The sequence below is a fragment of the Mercenaria mercenaria genome, chromosome 5, assembly GCF_021730395.1.
Source record: "Mercenaria mercenaria strain notata chromosome 5, MADL_Memer_1, whole genome shotgun sequence".
In the NCBI taxonomy this organism is placed as follows: domain Eukaryota; kingdom Metazoa; phylum Mollusca; class Bivalvia; order Venerida; family Veneridae; genus Mercenaria; species Mercenaria mercenaria.
In genome coordinates, this window is record NC_069365.1 from 90,291,546 (window position 1) to 90,314,328 (window position 22,783).

General features: G+C 33.2%; 1 protein-coding gene across 6 annotated transcripts in view; it reads left to right on the forward strand.

The window, feature by feature from the left end:
* Positions 1–22,783, forward strand: part of LOC123557908 (glutamate receptor ionotropic, kainate 2-like) — a 107,250-nt gene that overhangs the window by 42,332 nt on the left and 42,135 nt on the right. For all 6 annotated transcript variants that reach the window (XM_053544267.1, XM_053544265.1, XM_053544269.1 and 3 more), the window contains exon 2: positions 5,788–5,919. In XM_053544267.1, coding sequence (XP_053400242.1) covers positions 5,788–5,919 — 132 coding nt within the window. The remainder of the gene's footprint in view (positions 1–5,787; positions 5,920–22,783) is intronic.

Sequence of the window (22,783 nt, forward strand, 5' to 3'; positions counted from 1 at the left end):
GATGAAAGTGTATTAAGCAATTTAACTCAATAAAGGTTAAGAAATTTTGTAAAAGGTTGCAGATCACGATTTCCTACGATGAATAAAAAAGTGTGATTATGACTCAAATGTAGACAAATCAAACATGTGTATGAATATACCATCAATTATGTTTTGTTTGATATAGCATTTTACCTGTTATAGATAATTAATTGAGATATTATTAATCTCAAGATTGTGGCTGCACATGATTTTTCTCATTCCCCCCCACACACACACATGAAAGAAAAACAATTAGGTGGAGCGTAAGATTTCAAGAACAAGACAGAATCTCTAATTTTGTATTCATTGCATATATACTTTCAGTATTACGTGATCTCAGGTTGTTTTCATAAAAAGCACTCACATTTACACGTTTTAAATACTGTTAGATGACTGAGTCATTAAAGCATCAGACAGATTACCAAATATACACAGTGTATAATATACTGTATCAGCAAATATAATAATTAGTAAAGGTAAAGGTAGAATATAACTAAGATCACTGGTTTAAGCATTTATTTTCACATAAAATCTTCAATTACATACTGCTGAGAATTATAATATTTGCCTTTATCGTACAAATATTCTTTTCGTTTTCAACTTCACTGTGAGCGGCAATTGCCCACTTTTTCAGATACATTGTATACATATACCAAAATATCTTTTTTTTTATTTTTATTTATCTTAGTTATTTTGTTAATTTGTTATAATATATAAGTAAACTATTTTGTTCAAATTTCGGCTCTAAAACAAATGTCATCTTTTGCAAAATTGATGTACACTGACATCTCAGTGTTTTGTTTTGGTTATTCGTTCATTTGATATAATGTAAATATTTATGCACCTCCTGTTTCCGGATTTACTGATTGCTTTATTTCCTTCTATTCGAAACATAATACTTTGCAACGAATATAAACAGTTTCTATCCACTCTCAGCCCGCAGAAAAGATTTTAACTTTGCAGACCATAAAACGCACATGTATGATATTCTTCCGGATTATTTTTATTGAAGAATCACTAAGTACAAACAGCTATGGCAACATACTGATTAAAGCCATAAAGACCATTACATAAATATCTACACTGATTAATATAATTGGTGTCATGGTAAGGGGTGCGGGATACCACTGTTAAGCGTACAATCATGGCGGTATTCTACTAGTAAATAAACTACAAATCAGTCATATCCCATTTATTCTACAGGAAATGCCTAGTATTATAATTATACGTAATCTCTTTGCCTTTACAATCCAAGTAACCGTAAAACATTCTATGATATGATGGCATGAACGTTTTTGTAGACTTTCTGCAGACTTCTTAATTTATATAACGGCTTCAGTGTTTTCCATTCAGTCGAAAATGAATGTGTTATATATTTTATACTTAATAAATATTGTTCATGGTGTAGATGTTACACTAATAATGCACACAGGTGATATCATGATCACTTTACCACGTTCCTTATATTATATAGTACCTTTGTATTTTATCAATATTTACAAGATTAATAAATTTTTATGATTTATACATTATTCGTTTTCGTCATAATGGCTTTTGTTTTTAAAAACTGACCGAAGTTTGCAAGTGCAATATATTGTGAAATTGCGTGTGTGTAGTGGATGGGATGGCGGTGGCTGTATTAAATATTGAAACGGAAAACATCATCCTGAATATTATCAGACCATGTTAACCTTCACGGGATATAATAAAACTGTCAATAGCATGGGAACCATTGCCATATTATTGTTCAGTGACAGACAGTTGGGAAACATTTCCCGTTGAACTTGTTATATTAAAAGCGTGAAAGGGCATCGGATCTATTTTCACAAATATCAAGAGAGAATATATACGATCGTATCTGAGCGAAGAACTGTATGCCGCGAAAGCTAAAATTTCTGTTCTAACCTGTACTATTTGCAACCATAACTTTTGTTTACAACGCTATTATCAAAAGCGGCAAACAGTCTTTAGTTGTTGTATACAAAAATGAACAAACGGATAGGAAAAGATACGGATGATAATTACCATTTCAGAAATAAAACAAGTCACGGGTTAAGCTAAAGAGACACTCGTTTATACTTCAAATCACACCATAAAACCAAATTTAATCACATTGCTATGGATTCGGCCACTTTAATATCAAGTTATTGTTTAAGTTTCTAATAAATGACTTCTTAGAAAAGTATAAATGATAGCTTCAAAAGAAATACGACTGGTAGGTACAAACTCGCTATTACATGTACCATGTGAGTGATGTGAGTTCAAATACGTCCCATACAATTGTAAAATCATGTCTAGCAAATTAACCTGGTAACATTTTTTAATCATTCCAGGTGTCGAATTACAGCTGAAACCTTCGTTATAAAGTACATTTTTTTGTAATAATTCATTGAAAGTAACACACAAAACCTGCTTAATGAACACATAGGAAATGTAATGGCCTTAAAAGGTTGAATCTTAATCTTTATTTATTTTATGAGATTTTGACACATCGTGATTCATCTGCAGTATACAATCAATCTAAGTTTGCCACATTTTATGTTTGTCTATATTCTGAAATAGATGCATTGTAAAAGCAAAGCAGGAACAGTTGACACACGGAAACAAAAAGTATAAGGACAACGAAAGTAATCAGTTTTTCAATCACCTTCCGATTTCTCACATACCATATGGTGTTACTAAAAGCAACGTATTTAGCCCTTTTTGAAGGATATCTACTTCATAAAATTTCATTCTAGTTATTTACAAAAAAAAAAAAAGATCAATAAACAGTAACAAAAAGTAAAGTAATGATAAAACATGAAATGATATATGAAAAAGTATTCCCTCGACACAAACGTTTTCTTCAGTATGTATGTTTTTCATGAAGTTTCATTTAAGTCAAAATTTGTTTTATAGCCCACATATGTTTTAAACATTCTTATTTATTAAACTTATTGATACGAAGTTACATTTATCGTAAAGTGATTTCCGGTGTATGATTTAAAACCTCCATACTTGTAAATGTTCCCGAGAAGACACCATTTACTGGATATAACATATTATAATTAAGTTTGAAATAAATGAATTTTCTCTTTACTTCTATACTATGTTGTAAATCATCTTATTCAACTGTCGACATTGTTTTGATTTCTATTCTATTCTATACACTCACATTCTTATTAAACTGTTTTGATTTCTAGTCTATACTTTCACATTACTGAGTTAGCCTTACTGCCATCATACCGTTGTATTTTACACAGGTTTTATTTGGTCATTGTTTATATGTCAGTTAGGTAGGTCTGCAAACAAACCGTTGAAGTGTTCCCTTTTGAGGTAGAGTTCGAAGGACAAGTGGGGGAGCGGTATGGTGTACGTTCTTAGAATCTGACCAGTTCTGTTGCATATTTGTCTATGATGTTTCCTTAAATTCAGCTGTTCCGTTTCCTTTCATACTTTGATTGGCATTTCCCCCACTCTGACAACACTATTGCTTCTTCTAAAATGTGCTTTTCGATAAACTTCTATCGATCATTTTGTTGTGAAGAGAATTTAATCTTGAGTAATTTCCAGCGTTTCATTAACGTCTACATGGTTTTAGGGCATTCTTTGTATATTCTTTATGCAGGAGGATCTTCTTATACCATATGAAATAATAGAAAAAATGATTTTGCCACAGCCGTTTGTTTGATAAATAGAATGAATACTTCAGTAAATTATTATTTCTCTGAGATATAGCGATGGAAATATATAAATTAATTAATCAAACGGACATATATTGATTGTTGTTGATAATATACGAGAAAAAATATAAGAAAATAGCAGCTGCTCAAACAACACAAGCATCTTTCGTTTTTACTTTTTGTACATCGTTTACTTTTAAGGACCTCAAACAACGTGACGCATCCCAAGTCTGATTATAACAAACGCCTTGCAATCAAATGATTACAAATCAAAAGCTTATGTGCACGTCTTATCAATTACCTGTTGTTTGATATATCGTTTTACTGGACTATTTATACCACAGGTTAATGTCTACTATATAAACGACCAGACTTCTGTCTGTACATATTCGCATTCATAAGGTAATTGATTGGGGAGATAATTTTGATTATTTTTTTTTATTAAAATACTTCAGTTGGCTTCAAAGGTATGAATTAATCTAGTAGACGCACAATGATAGTTGGCAAATAACATATTCTCTATATGCTAATTTCTAATCATTTTAAATTGTTTTAAACTATTTATTGTGGAATAATTATTTAATAGGTTTTCTCATTGAATTGTCCATATAGTAGGTAGGTAGGTGTAGGTAGGTAGGAAGGTATGTATGTGGTACAAAAGCAAAGCAAAAAGCACGAGCCAGGAATGTCAGTCTCAATACACCCTAGAAATACATTTTGTTAAATAAAAGATGCAAAATCCTATTTCCTAGATTTGTATAAAAAAGATTCCACTTATATATGTTTTCTTTTACTGATTTACTAAATGAGAAATGTGAAATGATAGTGCTATTTTTCCATGCAAGGCGATTACTTCTTAAATCGTTAAACCATATTTCTTTCTTATCAGTTTCTGACAAGCATACTTGATTATGGAAAATTGGTGCCCACTTCACTTATTTGTATTGTCGGTATAATTCAAACTTTCATCAGGTATCGTATTATCAGATATGCTAACAGTTCTGCATGTTGTTTCAGTACCTAAATAGTCAGAGACGGATATCAACTGGAAACTAAACACTTATTGTTTGACGCTCGGAAGACAAGAATGTTTCGATAACGATACCGTTATTTTTACCAACCCTTATGAAATCTACAATTTGATAGCTTAATTGCATAAATGTTAAAGATATATTCTTAAAGCCATCAAAACAAGTATCACTTTAAATAATTTATTCTTTATGGAGACGTGCTTAACACGGTTTGTTTCTTTAATAGTAATAATCATATTCAACACTCGATACTATCGATAAACCATTGTAATTACATCACATCATAATATACTGCAATAGATTTATATTTAATTTATCTATTAATATACGTATACGCCATGTTCTAACAAAGAACACTACCGTATATATAACAATATATCGAATAAACTATATTATTTGTTTACACCAATGAATATGTTTCCAGCTGTCACGTCACTGAAAACTATCAATTTCGTCTGAGATGTTGTCAATCACTGAAACACGTATATGTAACATTTTAAAATGTTGGCTTTCTTATACAAAGAAACATACCAATATACACTACTTGTGATTTTCTCAAATCGGAAATAATTATACATGTTTACTAGCAACATGGTAATAAGTAATTCTACTGATTGCCTCTGTGAAAATATGAACAACATTGTTTTTAATGACCACACACATATTTTGATTATACCTTTAAATTTGTATTACAGGACTAGATACTATGAGCTCTCCCTTGACACTGCGAGTTAATTATTGATTATATCTTATTCTGTTCTATCAAAGTAATATATGGAATTGTTAAGAATTTGCGTATCGAAAACATATATGAAGTATATGTCTGTCTGTCTGTCTGTCTGATTGAATATTAACTGGTGTGATTTTGTCCGTCCGTTTGTATAGAGCTATCACCAGCTTCCCTTGAATAATGGTGTCCGGATCAAGGCACACGCATCCTGCGTTAAAAAGAAAATATATATAAAAAAAGACTATTGCCCCTTATTATCCACGAAAAGTAAGGTAGGTTTACCTTAATCTTTCTTGTTCGTTAGTCTATCAATATTCTTTAATATATTGTTATCTATTTCCAGGAGTTCTGAGTTCTGCATCCACGCACTGGACTGATATTTTGCAGCAATATGGTAATATAAATGGTTCAACACTTATAGAAACAAACGTCATATATGAAAAAGGATCATTCACCTCACTAGATATAGACATAGGTAGGTCGCATTATTTTCTTTTAGTTACTGGTTTTAAAATCGTCCCTTAAGTTTGCATCTGAAAATAGAAAATATATTATACAAATGAACGGTGTTTTATTCTACAATAAACATTACATCTATATTACATCTATTCAATTGTATTCATCGCCCAGCTTTTTATCATTATTTTGGGAAAAAAATCCCTGGTAGAAGTTTTAATGTACAATACAGTTTTATATCTACAAGCGATGAAATATGTAAGAAAAAAATGGAAGAATAGAACGCAACATAGTAATATTATAGCTTACTCGATTTGTTTCATGAAATTCGCAACACTCCCCATGCCTTATAGCACCGCCTTAAGCGGAATTCTTTAATAGTAAAATTGAAAGTACTCCAAGATCCCAAAAGAACAGAAAAGACAGCAAAAACATGTTTACCTAGTTCTTTGTAACACCACTATTTTGTCGTCATTCTCAGAACTGTACATATGAACAGGCAGACACATGATAAAAATTAGTTGAAACGTAATGTTGCAATTTTATGAACATGTTTTGGGATTTCAAAGAAAATACGATCCAGGCGCAAACACGTATCAGTCAAAAATGTAATCAAAAGAAATTTGAATAAAGATCATACCACAAATGGTGTATTTTGTAACACAAGTTACGCCTTTTAATGGTATCAAATTTAATGTGTTCTCTATTAAAGCGTTTTCTAAATATGAAAGCATATGTCTTTATTTGTATAACGTTTCAAGTTTCTATAAAATATAAATATACACCTCTCATTTGTTCTTATACTAAAAAGCAGCATGCGGTTAAGAACCCACGCGGCTGATATGCAATTATTTACAAGCTGTAAAAGTCGTTGTGTATGGATGTGTTAGTATTGAAACATCAAACATGTTTTGTTGTGTGTGTGTGTGTGTGTGCGTGCGTGCGTGTGTGTTCGGGTTAAACGTCCTTTTCAACCATTTTTCCGTCATATAAACGACGCTGTCTTCTTGTAGCAGTGAGCACAATGCCCAGCTTTATAGTGCTGCCTCACTGGAATATCACGCCGTAGACGCGTGGCATGATACCCTACCTAGTCACATTATACTGACACCGGGCTGACCAGTCCTAGCACTACCCTCTTAATGCTGAGCGCCAAGCGAGGAAGCTACTATAGTACCATATTTTACGTCTTTGGGATGACGCGGCCGGGGTTCGAACCCTCGATCACCCGCATTCGAAGCGGACGCTCTACCACTAGGCTACCGAGGCGGTCTTTGTTGTATTTTTGATACAATAAAATACATAGTATGTATCTAAAGGTGTTAATTGAAAAAAAGAAAGTTTTCTTTTAACATAAAATTTATGTCGTTTTCATGGGGAAGCTCTGACAATATTATGTTCTTCCGAAAGAGAGTGCCTTATATCAAATACGCTTTTTCACTGATTCCAGGTTGCTAGTTTCTTTGATTTCATTATGTAAGTTTAGTCATACAACAAAGAAAAGTTTATATGTGCTGTATTTTTATGTGTAGCGGTTGACTGAAGTTGTCGATGGATAACACATCAGTAACAATGTTCATATAATACGTTTCATTATTAAACTGGCTGAATAAAACAGCATAGGAGATATGACATTTAGGTGCAACGTACTGAAAGGTGCAATAAATCCTGTTTTGACTGACTGCTGGCGCTAGGTGATATATGTAGAATATCCATAAGGTTCCATCTTATCTCTGATGTATCACGATACGTAATATTAATATGTGTGTGGTGGTGGTAGTGGTGGTGGTGTGGGAAGGGTGGTATTAAACAGTTCACAACAAATCTAAACTGGTAGACTAAGGGTATATAAATTCAACAGAAAACGAAACCAAAAGTCGTTCTAAATATCTCGATTATGCTGCGACAGGGTAAGATACTATTAGTAATTGAAATTGACATGACGGGTTGTTGCAGCATAAACTATATTGTTAACGTAAGACGTACCTTTTCCTAAAGTAATTACTGATGTCACGACTAGTAATGACGTAAATGGATGATTCTTGTTTATGGAAAAGGTCGCCGTTCGCAACGGAATACTTAAGTAATGAAAACTGAACAGAACATATTAATCTCTTGGCTTAGCAGTCTCATACCTTTTCATTTCAAACAAAGTAAAGGTAATCTAAATTATCCGGTGTTTTATGTTGTTCCGTTCATTAGAATGTTATTTTTTGTGTGACTGGCCAAGTTTGCGTGCTATTTATTCATTCTCCACATACTGTAAAATTACGTAAGACCTAAAAAGCTTTATCTTGTTTTGATACGATGGGAAGCTAACAAACATCGCGCTGTGTGTTAATCTGTTGCGATAATTTAGAAAATAAGCATCACATGAACTAATCTCTTAGTAATGTAAGTTTGAGAATCCATGATAACGGAGAGGTAATCTGTATAAACCAAGCTATTGAAATGAGCATCACATTTACTTACATCTCAATAAGTTTAATCCCTCCTAAGACCGAGACATATGCATTAATTCGTTCTTAAATGACGAAAACTATTTCTTTTCGAAATAGCAAAGCATACGATTAGGCCAGCCATATAAAATGATACAGTGATTAAAACCAATAAAAAAGGTTAACTAATTGCAAGTCTTTTTAGATTATGTGAAGACAAAGTTTCTAATACAATTTGGTATTTTGTATTTACGTCCGCCTTTATTATATTAAGAAAAGCGTCCACGTTCTTCGGTTAAAGTACATTTTGGGTTGCTGAAGTTCATCAAACACCATCGCTTTCATTTCAGCTGGCATTTTCTAATCTGAATAGCAGACAAGTAAAAAATTGCTGCAAGATGCAGCAAATAGATGGTCGCACGGCCCAAAAAAACAAAGTGTTTGACCCATATTCAAACTTGACCTAGATTTTATCAAGGCAATAATTCTGATAAAATTTCATGAAGATCAATTGAAAAATAATGTCTCTATCGCATACACAAGGTTTTTCTTTGATTTGACCTATGACCTACATTTTGGCCCATGACCCATATTCAAACTCGACCTAGATTTCATCAAGGCAATCATTCTGACATAATTTTATGAAGATCAATTGAAAAATACAGCCTCTATCGCATACACAAGGCTTTTCTTTGATTTGACATAGTGTCCTAGTTTTTGACCCCAGAAAAACCATTTTCGAACTTGGCCTAGATTTCATCCAGATAATCATTCTGACAAAATTTCATGAAGATCAGTTGAAAAATAAAGCCTCTATCGCATACACAAGCTAAATGTGACATCGAGTGATCACAAGAGCTAAAAAAAACTAGAGCTATCACTAAAGGTGATGAATGTACCCCCCGCATGCACTGACACAGTACATTGAATTTGACACACACAAGACTGCATAATTATGTGGACTGTATGTATACAGTATAGTAACAAAAAACAAAGTCCCATAACTATGCAGAATATTTATCTAAAAGAATGTAACATGCACTATGCACAACTAAGGTTGGTACTGATCACTTATGTGAAGTTTCATTAAATTGTGTGCAAGGGTTTGGTAGATTAGGCACGCACAAGATTGCATATGCAGGTTGTATGTACATAGTATGTTAACAAGAAACAAAGTCCCATAACTCTGCAATTTTTGTCACTGAAAGAAGTTAACATGCCCCATGCACAACTACTGTTGTTACTGATCAGTTGTGTGAAGTTTCATTAAATTGTGTCAAGGGGATGAGGAGAGATGGTGCGCACAAGATTGTGTCTATGTATATAGTACAGTAACAAAAAAACAAAGTCCCATAACTCTGCAAATTTTTTTTCTGAAAGAACCTAACATGCCCCATGCACAACTACTGTTGTTGCTGATCAGTTGTGTGAAGTTTCATTAAATTGTGTCAAGGGGATGAGGAGAGATGGTGCGCACAAGATTGTGTCTATGTATATAGTATAGTAACAAAAAAACAAAGTCCCATAACTCTGCAAATTTTTTTTCTAAAAGAACCTAACATGCCCCATGCACAACTACTGTTGGTACTGATCAGTTGTGTGAAGTTTCATTAAATTCTGTCAAGGGGATAAGGAGAGATGGTGCGCACAAGATTGCGTCTACGGACAGACGACCAGACAGACAGACGGACAGACAGACAGACAGACAACCTGAAACCAGTATACCCCCCCCCCTTACAACTTTGTTGTCGGGGGGTACAAAAAACAAAGAGTACAAATATGCCCCCAAGAGTAAACAAAATAGTGGGGAATAAATTTATTTCAAGGTAAATACAGTATTACAGCAGTATAAGTAAATAAAATGCATTTTTATATTTCACCTGTAGATCTTCTATAAAAAAAACTGGAAAAAAGTTAACTTCACAACGTGACAGTCTGCACAGCCAGACCAGGATTCGAACCTGGAACCTCCCCAAAACACAAATTACCAAACGTAATTTCCTCAATTTTGGGTTGCTCTGCCAATTGAGCTATCTGGCCAGTGGTACTGCAATATCCTAGCAATATCACTTAAGATAAATGTTCGATTTGCGGTTTTTAAAGCTGAAAGGGAGCATGAAAATGTGAAAAAAATGGTAATGGGGATATTAGTAATCATTCAAGTTTTCTACCATGTCAACTCTGTATATAAGCTGATTTACCACCTTTTTTTCTATTGAGCCTGCTGAAATTCTCTCAAAAATATTAATAAAGTTGTTTTTATTTAATTTAATATGTTTTAACAAAAAGTTAAAAAACTGCACTTTTTATGTTTTAAACATAGTCAGTGATGTTAAAAATCAACTTACTCAAGGTAACTGTAACGATACATCAGAATTCATTTTATCATGACACAACAGTTTGGTGATACGCATATCGTATCATAGGCCTGTATTTCGAAATTCATTTTATCATGATACATCAGTTTGGCGATACGGGTATCGAATCATAGGTCTGTTTCACAATACAGAAACGATAAGTGAAAACTAGAAATATTGCATGATATCTTTCATACAATCAGTGTTAAAGATAGTAACTAAAGAAATGTATCATTCCAAGAGTATAGACATTGTTTAATTTTTATTTTGTCACATAAATGCTTACTTACGATACTCAATTCGTATCGCGATATGTACCGAATCGTTGCATCTGTATCACGATACATATTGTATCGTGAGACTAGCATATTGTTACACACCTAGCAGGGGCCCAGTAGCCCATGGTTTCTAGATTTTGGGCTGGGACCCTAAATTGTTGGAGAAAATGCCCATATACCTAATGTTAAACATTTGTTTTTGACAGTCTGGGCCCCTAATTAAAAATAGCTAGTTTATATCCCTGTTACTGATGCTCTAAAGGAATAACTCCCTTATTCATACTTTTGTACACAAAAATAGTTTCCGAAAGGTCCCACTTGATAATAAAATCCAGATTTTTTTTAAAAAATTACTGACCAGCTACCTACCTATTTTTCTTTAGCATGTTACTGGAAACATTTTTTTGGCCTTACAGTACATGTATACCTAAATTGTAGTCATACAGGGTATCTTAAATACTATATGATTTTTAAGACGGGAAAGTGTGCAGATTGGAAATTATACACTGTGAAAGCACCTAAGTGTATTTGAATGGGACTAAAATTACATTTTCATTTTTCATCGAGTGGTTGCGTAATCTCCCTATAAATCCATATCTACATTTACGGAAATACTCCCAACATTCAACAGAGCTGTCACAGGAGACAGCATGCTCGACTATTTCGATGCTGGATAGTGAAACTGGGCACATCTGAGGAAACTAGAGCTGTCACTGGAGTGTTTAATGACTCCAATTGTGGATGAAGATATTGCACAACAGCCTGAGTCTATGTCAAAAATATCAACTTAAAGTAATAAGAGAGGTAAAGATCAAATGTATCAAAACACTATATAAGTATATCCTAAGCAAAAAGGGGCATAATTCATTAAATATTGGTGCCAGCGTTGTGCAGCTTGTGTCATATAGTGTGGGTGATGATGTTGAACATCTAGTTTGAATCAAATCCATTCAGTAATAACAGAGACAGAGTGAAAGTGCATCAAAACTTTAACCTAAAATTCTAAGTAAAAAGGGGAAATAATTCATGAAAAATTGGTCCCAGAGTTATGCACCTTGCACCATATGATAAGGGTAATGATGTTGAACAATTGTTTAAGTTTGAATTAGATCCATTCAGTAATAACAGAGTTAAGAGTGAAAGTGCATAAAACTTTAACCTGAAATTCTAAGTAAAAAGGGGAATAATTCATGAAAAATTGTGTCAGAGTTACGCATCTTGTGTCATATGATGTGGGTGATGATGCTGAACAACTATTTTAAGTTAGAATCAAATCCATTCAGTAATAACAGAGGTAGAGTGAAAGTGCACCAAAACTTTAACCTGAAATTCTAAGTAAAAAGGGGGAATAATTCATGAAAAAATGGTGCCAGAGTTATGTATCTTGTGTCATATGAAGTGGGTGATGATGCTGAACAACTATTTTAAGTTTGAATCAAGTCCATTCAGTAGTAACAGAGGTAGAGTGAAAGTGCACCAAAACTTTAACCTGAAATTCTAAGGAAAAAGGGGGAACAATTCATGAAAAAATGGTGCCAGAGTTATGCACCTTGTGTCATATGATGTGGGTGATGATGTTGAACAACTATTTTAAGTTTGAATCAAATCCATTCAGTAATAACAGAGATAGAGTGAAAGTGCATCAAAACTTTAACCTGAAAATCTAAGTGAAAAGTGGGGATAATTCATGAAATATTGGTGCCAGAGTTATGGCCCTTATGTCAGATGATGTGGATGATGATGAGGAATAAGTATTTCAAGTTTGAATCAAATCCATCAAGTAATTACAGAGATATGTTGAAAAAAGAGAAAGTGCACCAAAACTTTAACCAAGGTGGGGACGCGGAAAGACGCCGATGCCGACGCCGGGGCGAGTAGGATAGCTCTCCTTATACTTCGTATAGTCGAGCTAACAATTAACTTCTGATCATAACTGGGAGGTCAGGGCAGTTGTTAAAAACTGGGGATATCTTCAAATAAATAAAATAATGTAGCACAAAATATGCAATTATAGCTGCTGTCACTCATGCAGAAAAACATGAAAAAATGTGTTAGTGTCATAATCTAGGGCCTATATAAATCTTTATCATTTTAATTTTATCAAAAGCATTGATTTGTCATTCAATACATTCATACACTTACAAGAGTCCAAAACACAATTTTCGTCTTGTAATCAAAACTAGCAGAAAAGTAGTGGTTGTTATTTATCATCAGGAAGTACATGTATGTACCAGAAGACAGCGAGTCAAAATTTTTCACGAGGTCTCAAATCGCCTGTTATCTGGACTATCATTGGACCTTATAATAAGACGAAATGCCCCCTTGTGCACGACATTGGATTATGTTTAACAATAGTTCGCTTTAATAATTGGAAAAACCTTGAACAGCGCCACCTGCCGAGTGTAACATATGTAATGTACATGTGTAGTAAATCCGCGCCATAAGTCACATGGTCTATTCTAGGATTTCTTCGTTTTAAAATATATACTGTACAGTACATATATGGACCATCCATGATTTCAAAGATTTTTCTATCTACAATTTTACAGAACCTACAAAATCAAGACCTGTTATCTCTTTAGACAAGCTTTTACATCGGCTTATTTCGACCATCTATCTCTTCATACTGTCTCGCGCCTCTTGTTATCAGGAAGTATGTACAAGAGAAAATTCTCTCCAAGACACAGAGTCAAAAGTTCTGACGCGGTCTCAAATTGATAAATTAAAATTCCTTATGTTTCAGTAACTGTTTCAGGTTGAGAATTAGGCCTTGAGAAACAAAACTCATACAACAAAATTGCTGAAAAAATGTGTCCCACCTTGTTAAAAACTCACCATTTTCAAAGAACAATTACACATGTTCGTTTTGATGCATTTGCAATAGCGTGCGAGTGGTGAAATTTCGCATAATAAGATGGAACACAGTTTTCAGCAATTGTTTATCTTTATTTCTTTACAAATGGTATTCATTTTTAAAGGGAGACAACTTTTTCCAATTGTTTTAAGTACAAATGACATTCATTTCCAAAGGGAGATAACTTTTTCCGATTATTTTAAGTAATCATCGAGGAAAAGTTGTTTCCCTTTGAAAATGAATGCCATTTGTAAAGAAATAAAGATAAACAATTGCTGTGTTCCACCTTGTTACGTTAAATTTCATCACTCGCACACTATTGCAAATGCATCAAAACGAACATTTGTAACAGTTCTTTGAAAATGGTGAGTTTTTAAAGGCGTTTGACTGTCCGGAAGTGGGGCCCCTATAGGCAGTCATTTTCTGGAATTCAATGTTTATATCAGTATACTGACACTTGTTTTGTAAATTAATATGCATGTTTTACACACTCCTCAATTTTCATGTCAAACAAATCTTTCTTTCTATGATTTGGTGTTGTTTGATTTTTGTTTCTCAAGGCCTACTTCGTAACCTTCAGAAATTGGGATATGTTTATAAATAGCTTCATTTCATAATTGGAAAAACCTTACACAGTGCCACCTGCCAAAAGTAGCACATGTACATGTAGGGATAAGGTCAGTAATTCGGTCGAAAAATGTGCTTCCGTGGTGTAAGTCCATAATAAATAGATCCTAATTTTTCCATTTTTTGCGCAAATTCGTGTAGAACGAGTGCTTTAATCACCATTTTTCACTACTAGAATACATTCTGCATGAAATGAGACGGTTTTCATGTTCATACACCCCACATGGCAAGTTTTGCAGATCGAAACCGGAAGTAGGTGTTTATTGCGCGGACGAGAGCAAATATGCGCCATTTTTAGGGTAGCAGACCACAACTGACTGGCATTTCACTAGGAACTACATAACCCCCTATTTTCTTTTCATTTTTTCGTTAATTTGTGATAGAACTTTCATGAAAAATAGGTGTAGGAAAAAGTGATGTTCTCTAAAGATACGTAAAGACGATCTGAAGTTGTCGTTTTTTATATGAAACAAAGAAGGATTTGAATTACTGACCTTTAACCTGTATGTGTAGTAAAATCGCGCCAAAAATCACGTGGTCTATTGTTTACATTATTCCGTCTTCAAAAACTTCACATTTCATACACATTAAAAAATGATACTTTGACTGCAACTCACCTCTATAAACCTAATAAAATGCGTATCTAAGCAAAAAGTCTTCTAAATATACTATTTATTTATGTTTCCTATTGATAAAGTCTGTTCCATTCCAAAGGTTTACCCCAACTTTGGAGTCATATGACAAAACTACGACAATTACCGGCAAAGTAAACATGGTTTGATAAACTAAAAAAAAATCACCCTCGAGAAATTTAACGATTTTTTCTGCTTTGCCAAATATCCAAATAAATGACAAATTTATATTTTCAACGGCAGTCTCCCATTGTAATTTCTTGTCGCCATTGGAGTTTGCTCTCTAAATTTGAAGTATTGAGGGAAAATTCTCGTGAATTTTATCGGGAGCGACTCAAAACTCATTTCGTTCACAATTCCCTACAAGTGAATGCATGAGTGAAATGAAATTTTGTGTTTAAAAAACATGTTATTTAGATCTAGAAAAAATGTAAATTGACTCACTTTTAACCTATCAAAGTTGTAAACACTCCAAAATTCTTCCAAGTCTTCAATACCTCTATCCAATCCTCAATGAATCAGTTGTAAACAAACAAGCTCTTTTACACATCGATGAAATTCAGGCATCAATCGCACCATGCCCTTGAAACGATGACTTGTTCAATTTAACATCATTTCCAAACGCATGGTTCAAAGATAACCTGTATTTTAGCATCCTTAATGAAGTATTTACAGTCCGCCACATATCCAATTTCTTTCACAATGAACACAATATTCACCCTATCGAGTCCCGGTTGTGTATGCTTCTTTTCTTTGAAAGAAACTTATGACGTATGAGATAAATGACGTAGTATTGCTGGCACTATGCAGATTTATATGAGGCGCACAAGGGAAAATTTACATAGGTGTACAATCAGCCGATAGAAGATAGAAATCTTGACGTGTGTCATGCTACACACTGGTTATTCGGGTACCTACTCGTGTGAGCGATACCGCCCTCGTGTGATTAATGTACATGTTGGTGAACAGGAAATTCACACCTATGACAGGTAATTATTCCGTATTTTACTGAAGATTTGAAAAGGTTTAGTATTAAATGTGTAAGATCATACCTTAACTCTATCCATGTCAAATATCTATCTCATATGATCTGAATAACTGTGAAAAAAATACGGTTTTTGTCGGGGAAATAAAGATATTTTAAGGCGATGGTGAAAGCGAAATCGGATCGTGAACCCATTCTCTGTTTTTATTGAATTATTATTATTATCTTTATTATGCCAGATTTACATTTGACTTAAATAACTGGTAAAAAGTCCAGAGAGCAGTCATAGAACGTAAAATATTGTTATTCATAACCGCCGATTTCAATTATAAAAAATATCCCCGAACTATCATTTATCAACTTTTATTGTCCATCAGAGCTACGATGTCCAGAAACAGATTTAAACATTTAGGCCTACAAACTATTTTCAAATCATTCATGAATAATTGACGCTAATGCAAGCTGAAACTTGTTTTCTTTCCGTTAAAGTTTTGCTTTAGTCTTACATTACTCCAGTCAGGGTTTTTTTAACAAAGGTTTGATATTTTCTTTTTGTTTCTAATCATTATTTTTATATATCCTATATTCCTGTTGAATTTGCAGTCTAGAGTATGCTTTTAAATTCCACAAAGGTAAGAGCGCAATCGTCGCAAGTGTTACGTAACTTCAGATTTTTTTTCTGGATTTAACGAGCACAGATTAATTATTGTCTCTGGCACAAAGTCTTGTTAATAAGGTCCACGGAGACAGATTGATAATTCTTTTCTTTTCGGTCGGTGCTCACACGTGTAACATTTGGCACGTGACGAGGCGCGCGATCGAAGAAAATATGATAGAATGATCAAAATGATAAGCAAAAAGTGTAACATAGGCGTAGGAGCAGCGGGACCTGAGGGACACCCGGTGTACAGCATGTATTATTTTGCCCCCCCCCCCCCATCGTTTCCCGCACTTTTAATTAAAACAAGAGTTTTTTTTCCTAGAATTAACAGAAAAAGCCCATTTGAGAGAGCATTTATATAAGAATTTAGACTAAATTCAGGGGTGTAAAAAAATTTTTCACATCACTCGCCCTGCAGGACTAATAGCCAGTAATATCTACTCGCCCTTAGTGAACAGCCACTCGCCCTAATAATTGACACTTTTAATACTGTCACTTTTATAAAAGGAGTATTATGTACAATAGTATTATTTCCCGAAAAATTATTTATTTTGAAAAGTGTCTAAAAAATTTGGACACAATAACCATCGTCCATCCACCCGTGTTGAAAGAGATGAAAAAAAAACGTTAAAGATTATCGGTAATTATTCAGTTGATAAACTAAGTAATTGACCTTGTTTTCATGATCAATTTACACCCCCTCAAAGAGCTAAAAGAAGTGTGTCAGTATCTTGACATCTGAAGTGGAGATCAGAGCGGTATTTTTGCTCGAGATTGTCATGGCATTACGTCATGTTTTTTCACGCCATGTGACACATCACTGTCTGATCGTACCGCATCGGTTCTTAAAAGTAGTCAATCACATTAATTTTGAGGAACATTTTCTGACATTTTTCAGTATTTATATATTCTGTTAGAGATTTATTTAAGGAACGAAAAGACCCATTACATAAAGTTAGATACCTATTGGAAATGTATGATTTATTACTTCTTAAGAAATTTTGTAATTATCTCCCTTTAATACAAAAGTGTTTAAAACGTGGATTATTTCTTTTAATTTCAATATAATTTCTAGTTTTACATTTGCATTTGATATATATTGGAATATTACAACTATCTGAAACAAAAGGCAAGTTTTGAAACAAAGTGTAGCTTTGGAATTGATTTATTTTAAATCTATCTGGGTTGCGCAACCAAGATAGGCAAAGGGAGGTAATAATAATTTTATAAACTTGTATTTCTAATGAATTTGGCAAGATATGTTCTTGTCAATGCAAATCTTTTACAACTCTAATACAGTAGTGCTTATATTCATAACATTCCTTAGGCAATGTATGTTGGTTGGGCAACCAGGATAGGAAAATCATAGTTTAAAAATTCTTCCAGTGAAAATCTGATGTGTATTAAGAACTTGATAAACACAAATAAGTGTAAATTATCAGTTGGTAAAGTTTTTAAAAAATCTGAAAGTTGACCAAAATCTGATTAACCACCTTTAAAATTGCTGAGAAATAGAAATCAATAAAAAGTTTCTTCTTTAATTTGTTATCAAAAGCGAATGTGCTATATCCCGTATAAAAGGTAAATGTCTCAAACGAAGGTTACTATAGCGGATATCCTACCTCTGTGACCTATTTGCCCTCAAGGAATTTACATTATTGTTTGACAAAAAAAAAAAAACTTTTAAATTGTTGGTAAAAAAATACATGTACAAAGATTCATTTAAAACTTAATAAAAACCGCAATGACATCACATTGCTTTATTTTAAAATCGCATTTCTATTTACGTTCACGAGGTCACGTAACCTATTCTGCCGCACTAACAGAAATCTGTTTGCCAAAAATCGTTTTACTCTATGTATTGTAATTGCTGCCGCTTTTTCATTATTTAAGATTTTTTTATTCTGTTTTTTGTTCTTTCTGGTCAAAAGTCTGAATTTTATGCCCAGAGTATTCATCATTTATTTACTTTTCGAAAGAAATAAGTAACTAAGATCGCGCTGTTTGAATTTTTACAAATGATTATATGAAAATTCGACCGTTTTTATAGAATTTTGCCTACATTTCTGTCGATATCTTATTAAAATCATTATAGAATTCAAATATTATTTCTCAAGAGGTGTTGAAAACTTGAAGCGAAAATGTTAAAAAATGAATGCACTACGCACGGTTTTTGTGTACGTGTCGATGTAAATTAGATATTTAATACGACAGGTCGCACGTGCTTGTGGAATGGAAAATTACCGGAATGACGTTTTGATATCTTTACGATTCGCGGGTAAATTCCAGTCAATCCAGGTAGCGACTGAACCATCTCAAAGTTTGTTGAGGTTTTGGAGTTGTAATTTCTGAATTTTGGTAAAGTAAGGACGTAAAAGACCACTCGCCCGATCGGTCGAGTATACAGCGAGGTCCACTCGTCCTACTCAGACTTTAACTCACCAATGCGAGCGGGCGAGTGGAATTTTACACCCTGTCAGTAAAACGTTAAATTGTTACCTTTGAAAAAGAGGCCATTGTCCGTTCTACATTTTTTATCCACAGTGGTGACTAAAGGAGTTTACATGCAACATAAATATGGAGTCTTAAAGAAAAAATTTGTTTACGTTATTACTTTTCTGTATGTTTTCCGTCACTGGTCCAATATAAAAATTTGGCCTTTCAGTGGAACATTTACATAAACTGATATTTCTTTATAAATTAGATCTGGGTCCTAAATATAACTAAAAAATACAGAAATGTTAACAAAATTATTTAGGAAAACCCAATATTTCTATTTCTAAACGGTCAAGATAGTTTTTGTAACTATGAACGTATTTCAACGCAAATATTTCGAGTAGAAGACATCTAACTATTTTATGTTTAAAACATTTTTTTCCTTGTCCTGTCCGTTCAGATTAACGTGACGTGATTGAAAGGGAATATCCTGACGGACTGCGAAGTTTAGTTTCCACTTTTATTAATTAAATCCATAAAAATACTTCCGGGAGGTAATATCTATCTAGGTCACATCCACAGAAGTCAAGTTATATTATAATTTTCCGGTCTAACAACAGAAAACATAATATAAGAAGAATACCCATGTGTTATTAAAATATCGAGACGCTCGCACGCACATTTGTTTTTAGAATGCCATTGATTTTTGTGTTTGTTTCTTTCTATTTTCTTATTTATTTATTTATTTATTCATGTTGAGGTGGCCTGACATGAATTCCCCAAGAATTAGCATAATACGATAACAAACACAGTATTTTCAAATATTAACTCGGGCGTTTTAATTTTGAGTTGACCCCTAGTTTGTTGCGCTACGGACGCCGCCATATTGGAAAGTCGACGTAACGTCATATAGCATTACGGCCTATGGGGAAAAAAGAAAAATCCAAGATTATATCTTTAAAATACACTTTATTGAAAAAATGAAAAAAAAGGTCTAGAGATATTGATGTATGGTATATAAATATGTTTTTTGGACGATTTTATCGATACTGATAATTCAGAAACGAGGTAAACGTAATAGGTGGAACAGACTTTAGTGTAAGTAGGTCATCACTTAGGGTGACTCGCTGAGTTCGGTTTATTCTAAAATTTAGATCAACGCATGTGAATTGGCACTCAAAATGCATTGTTTTTAAAAACAATATTGTTGGTAACAACTTACCTTGTTCTTGACAAAATCCACTTCAAAATATTTTAATAGAAAAGGACGTTACACTGACTACACTTTATGCAAGAATGACATAATTTTACTGCGCATGCGCGAATGGCCCAGCGCGAATAACTTGTAAGGCTGAAATTGATCAAATCCGATTCAATATAATGCAAATTCTGCAAATATTGCAAAAAATAAACCAGAAGAAACAAAATTAAATAATATTAATTCCATTACTGTTGCGATTACACGTTAGAATATTCACTTTCTGAGTGCCAAACGAAAATTTAACAGAAATATGACTCGAAGGGAAAAAATTGTCAAATCCGAACCCATTGCACATTCTAAAACCACCTCTATATGCCCGGCCCTGATGGGCCGTGCAATAACAAAATTAACATGAACCGATGCAATCAAAGTCGCACAGGATAAACAATCAAATCTAATATTTTCGCAGGAATTAGAGAAAATTTGTATAAACACTAAATTCTTCATCTCAGTGATAGTATAACAAACATCATGCCCCCAGATTTATATAAATGTGCTAAAAATTTAGAAATTACAAAACTGGATTGTTTATACTACAGTACATTATTCCATATATTAATATTAACTTCATTAATATAGACTTTTGATCAGACTACAGACTCAAATACATAGAACTACATATATTTTTTTAAGCATATTGAATGGGTCTAGAACAAGGCTATTATTATGATGCTTCCATCTTTGCCACACCAGATCTTATACATATACAAAGTCTATTTATAGTTTACAATACAAGCTGCCTTACAGTTTAATGTTATGCAATTTAATCTGTATTTAATTGCGAATTTTCTATTAAAGATCATTTTGACACTGCAGACATAGTATAATTATGTTTACAGTCTCAAGTTATTCATGTTACATGTAAATAAATAGAGATTAATATAGTTACACATTTACTAATCCTACCCGTCATGTAAATGTATTAAATACCTGTTCATATGAAATTTTATGACACGAAAAAAGAAAGTATCCTGAATGATACTTCATTTATAACTGGATTGTTAAAAGTGCAAGGGATATCTATGCTGTAAGTACTTGCCTTAGCCTAGAGTTGTCATTATTTGCGAACACAGCTATAAAATGAATAAAAATTATATAGATGGAAACATAACAACTATAGCACTGAGCGTTTAATCTCTCCATCTATAACTTGATAATGAAGCATAATATAAACTCTTATAACAGTTTAGAACAATCAAATAGCAAACGTTCCTTTTCGTTCATATAAAATTCATGTCAAATCTTTTCCAAATCTGTATAAAAGTAAAAACGATCTTCTTTTTATTTCAAAGGGCGATATCCAGCAAAGAGATTCACTTAGTGCAACATTTGTTATGCTGCTATCTCCAGACTATTCATATGTTAAGATTATTTCCAGTAGAGACAAGACAAATGAACAAACATCAGACAGATGTAATTGATAGGGGTGACGCATCCTGGTTCGTAAGCCTACAAACAATTTACTACATTTAAATGCACATGCACCAGACATCGATGATAGAAGAAACAAGAACGATGTGCAGAACAGTTTCAGAGCCGTACTGTTTTATCAGTAAAGCATGCATCTTTCTCATTATCTTATCATTTGACCCACGAATTTAGAAATATTACTCTAGCAGCAATTGCGTATGTTCGAACTGAAAATGAACATGAAAACATTGCACTAGAAATCTTTAAAAACAAGTATATTGTCAATGTTTTGATAACTTTTGTTAATTTCCAAAACATAAATCCGCCGAATAGTTTATCGCATCAATATACGAAACAAATTTACCTTTGGTTAAAATATTTTCTTTGCATGAGGACATCTGTTAACCAGTTTCAGACGTTGACATTTGTAATTTCGAATCAGATAATATATAGGTAGCAGAGTTCCAGTACGCGGTCATGATCTTAAAAGTCTAGCTTGTTTAAAGATGGCGACGTTTCAGATGCTTTGCTTTTGCTTCTGTCGGACAAGTGGAATATAACAAAAGATTTTTTCACTAGTAGCCTTAATGTCTAAACTTCGCATTACCTGACCTATCAGTATTATTATCAAATCTAATGGTAAAGACATGTTGTAGCAGTATGCTCATAAAAACTAGCAAAGCCCAATTCTACAATATATATTATATAGTCATGGTTTAGATTTTGATTTGCACTGGATTGGTATTTACCAGTCTCTCCTGTATGACATTTGGAAATATAATTTAGATTTGCTAACATTATCTGACGTATCACGTACTCTTTATTTCCTCTTTTGAATGTCAGAATGTTATCATTATACCAACTTGTCTCCTTACATAGTTGGCTAATCAAAACAGGTATTCAACCAATATTTGTTTAAATTTTGTTCACTATTATATTGTTCA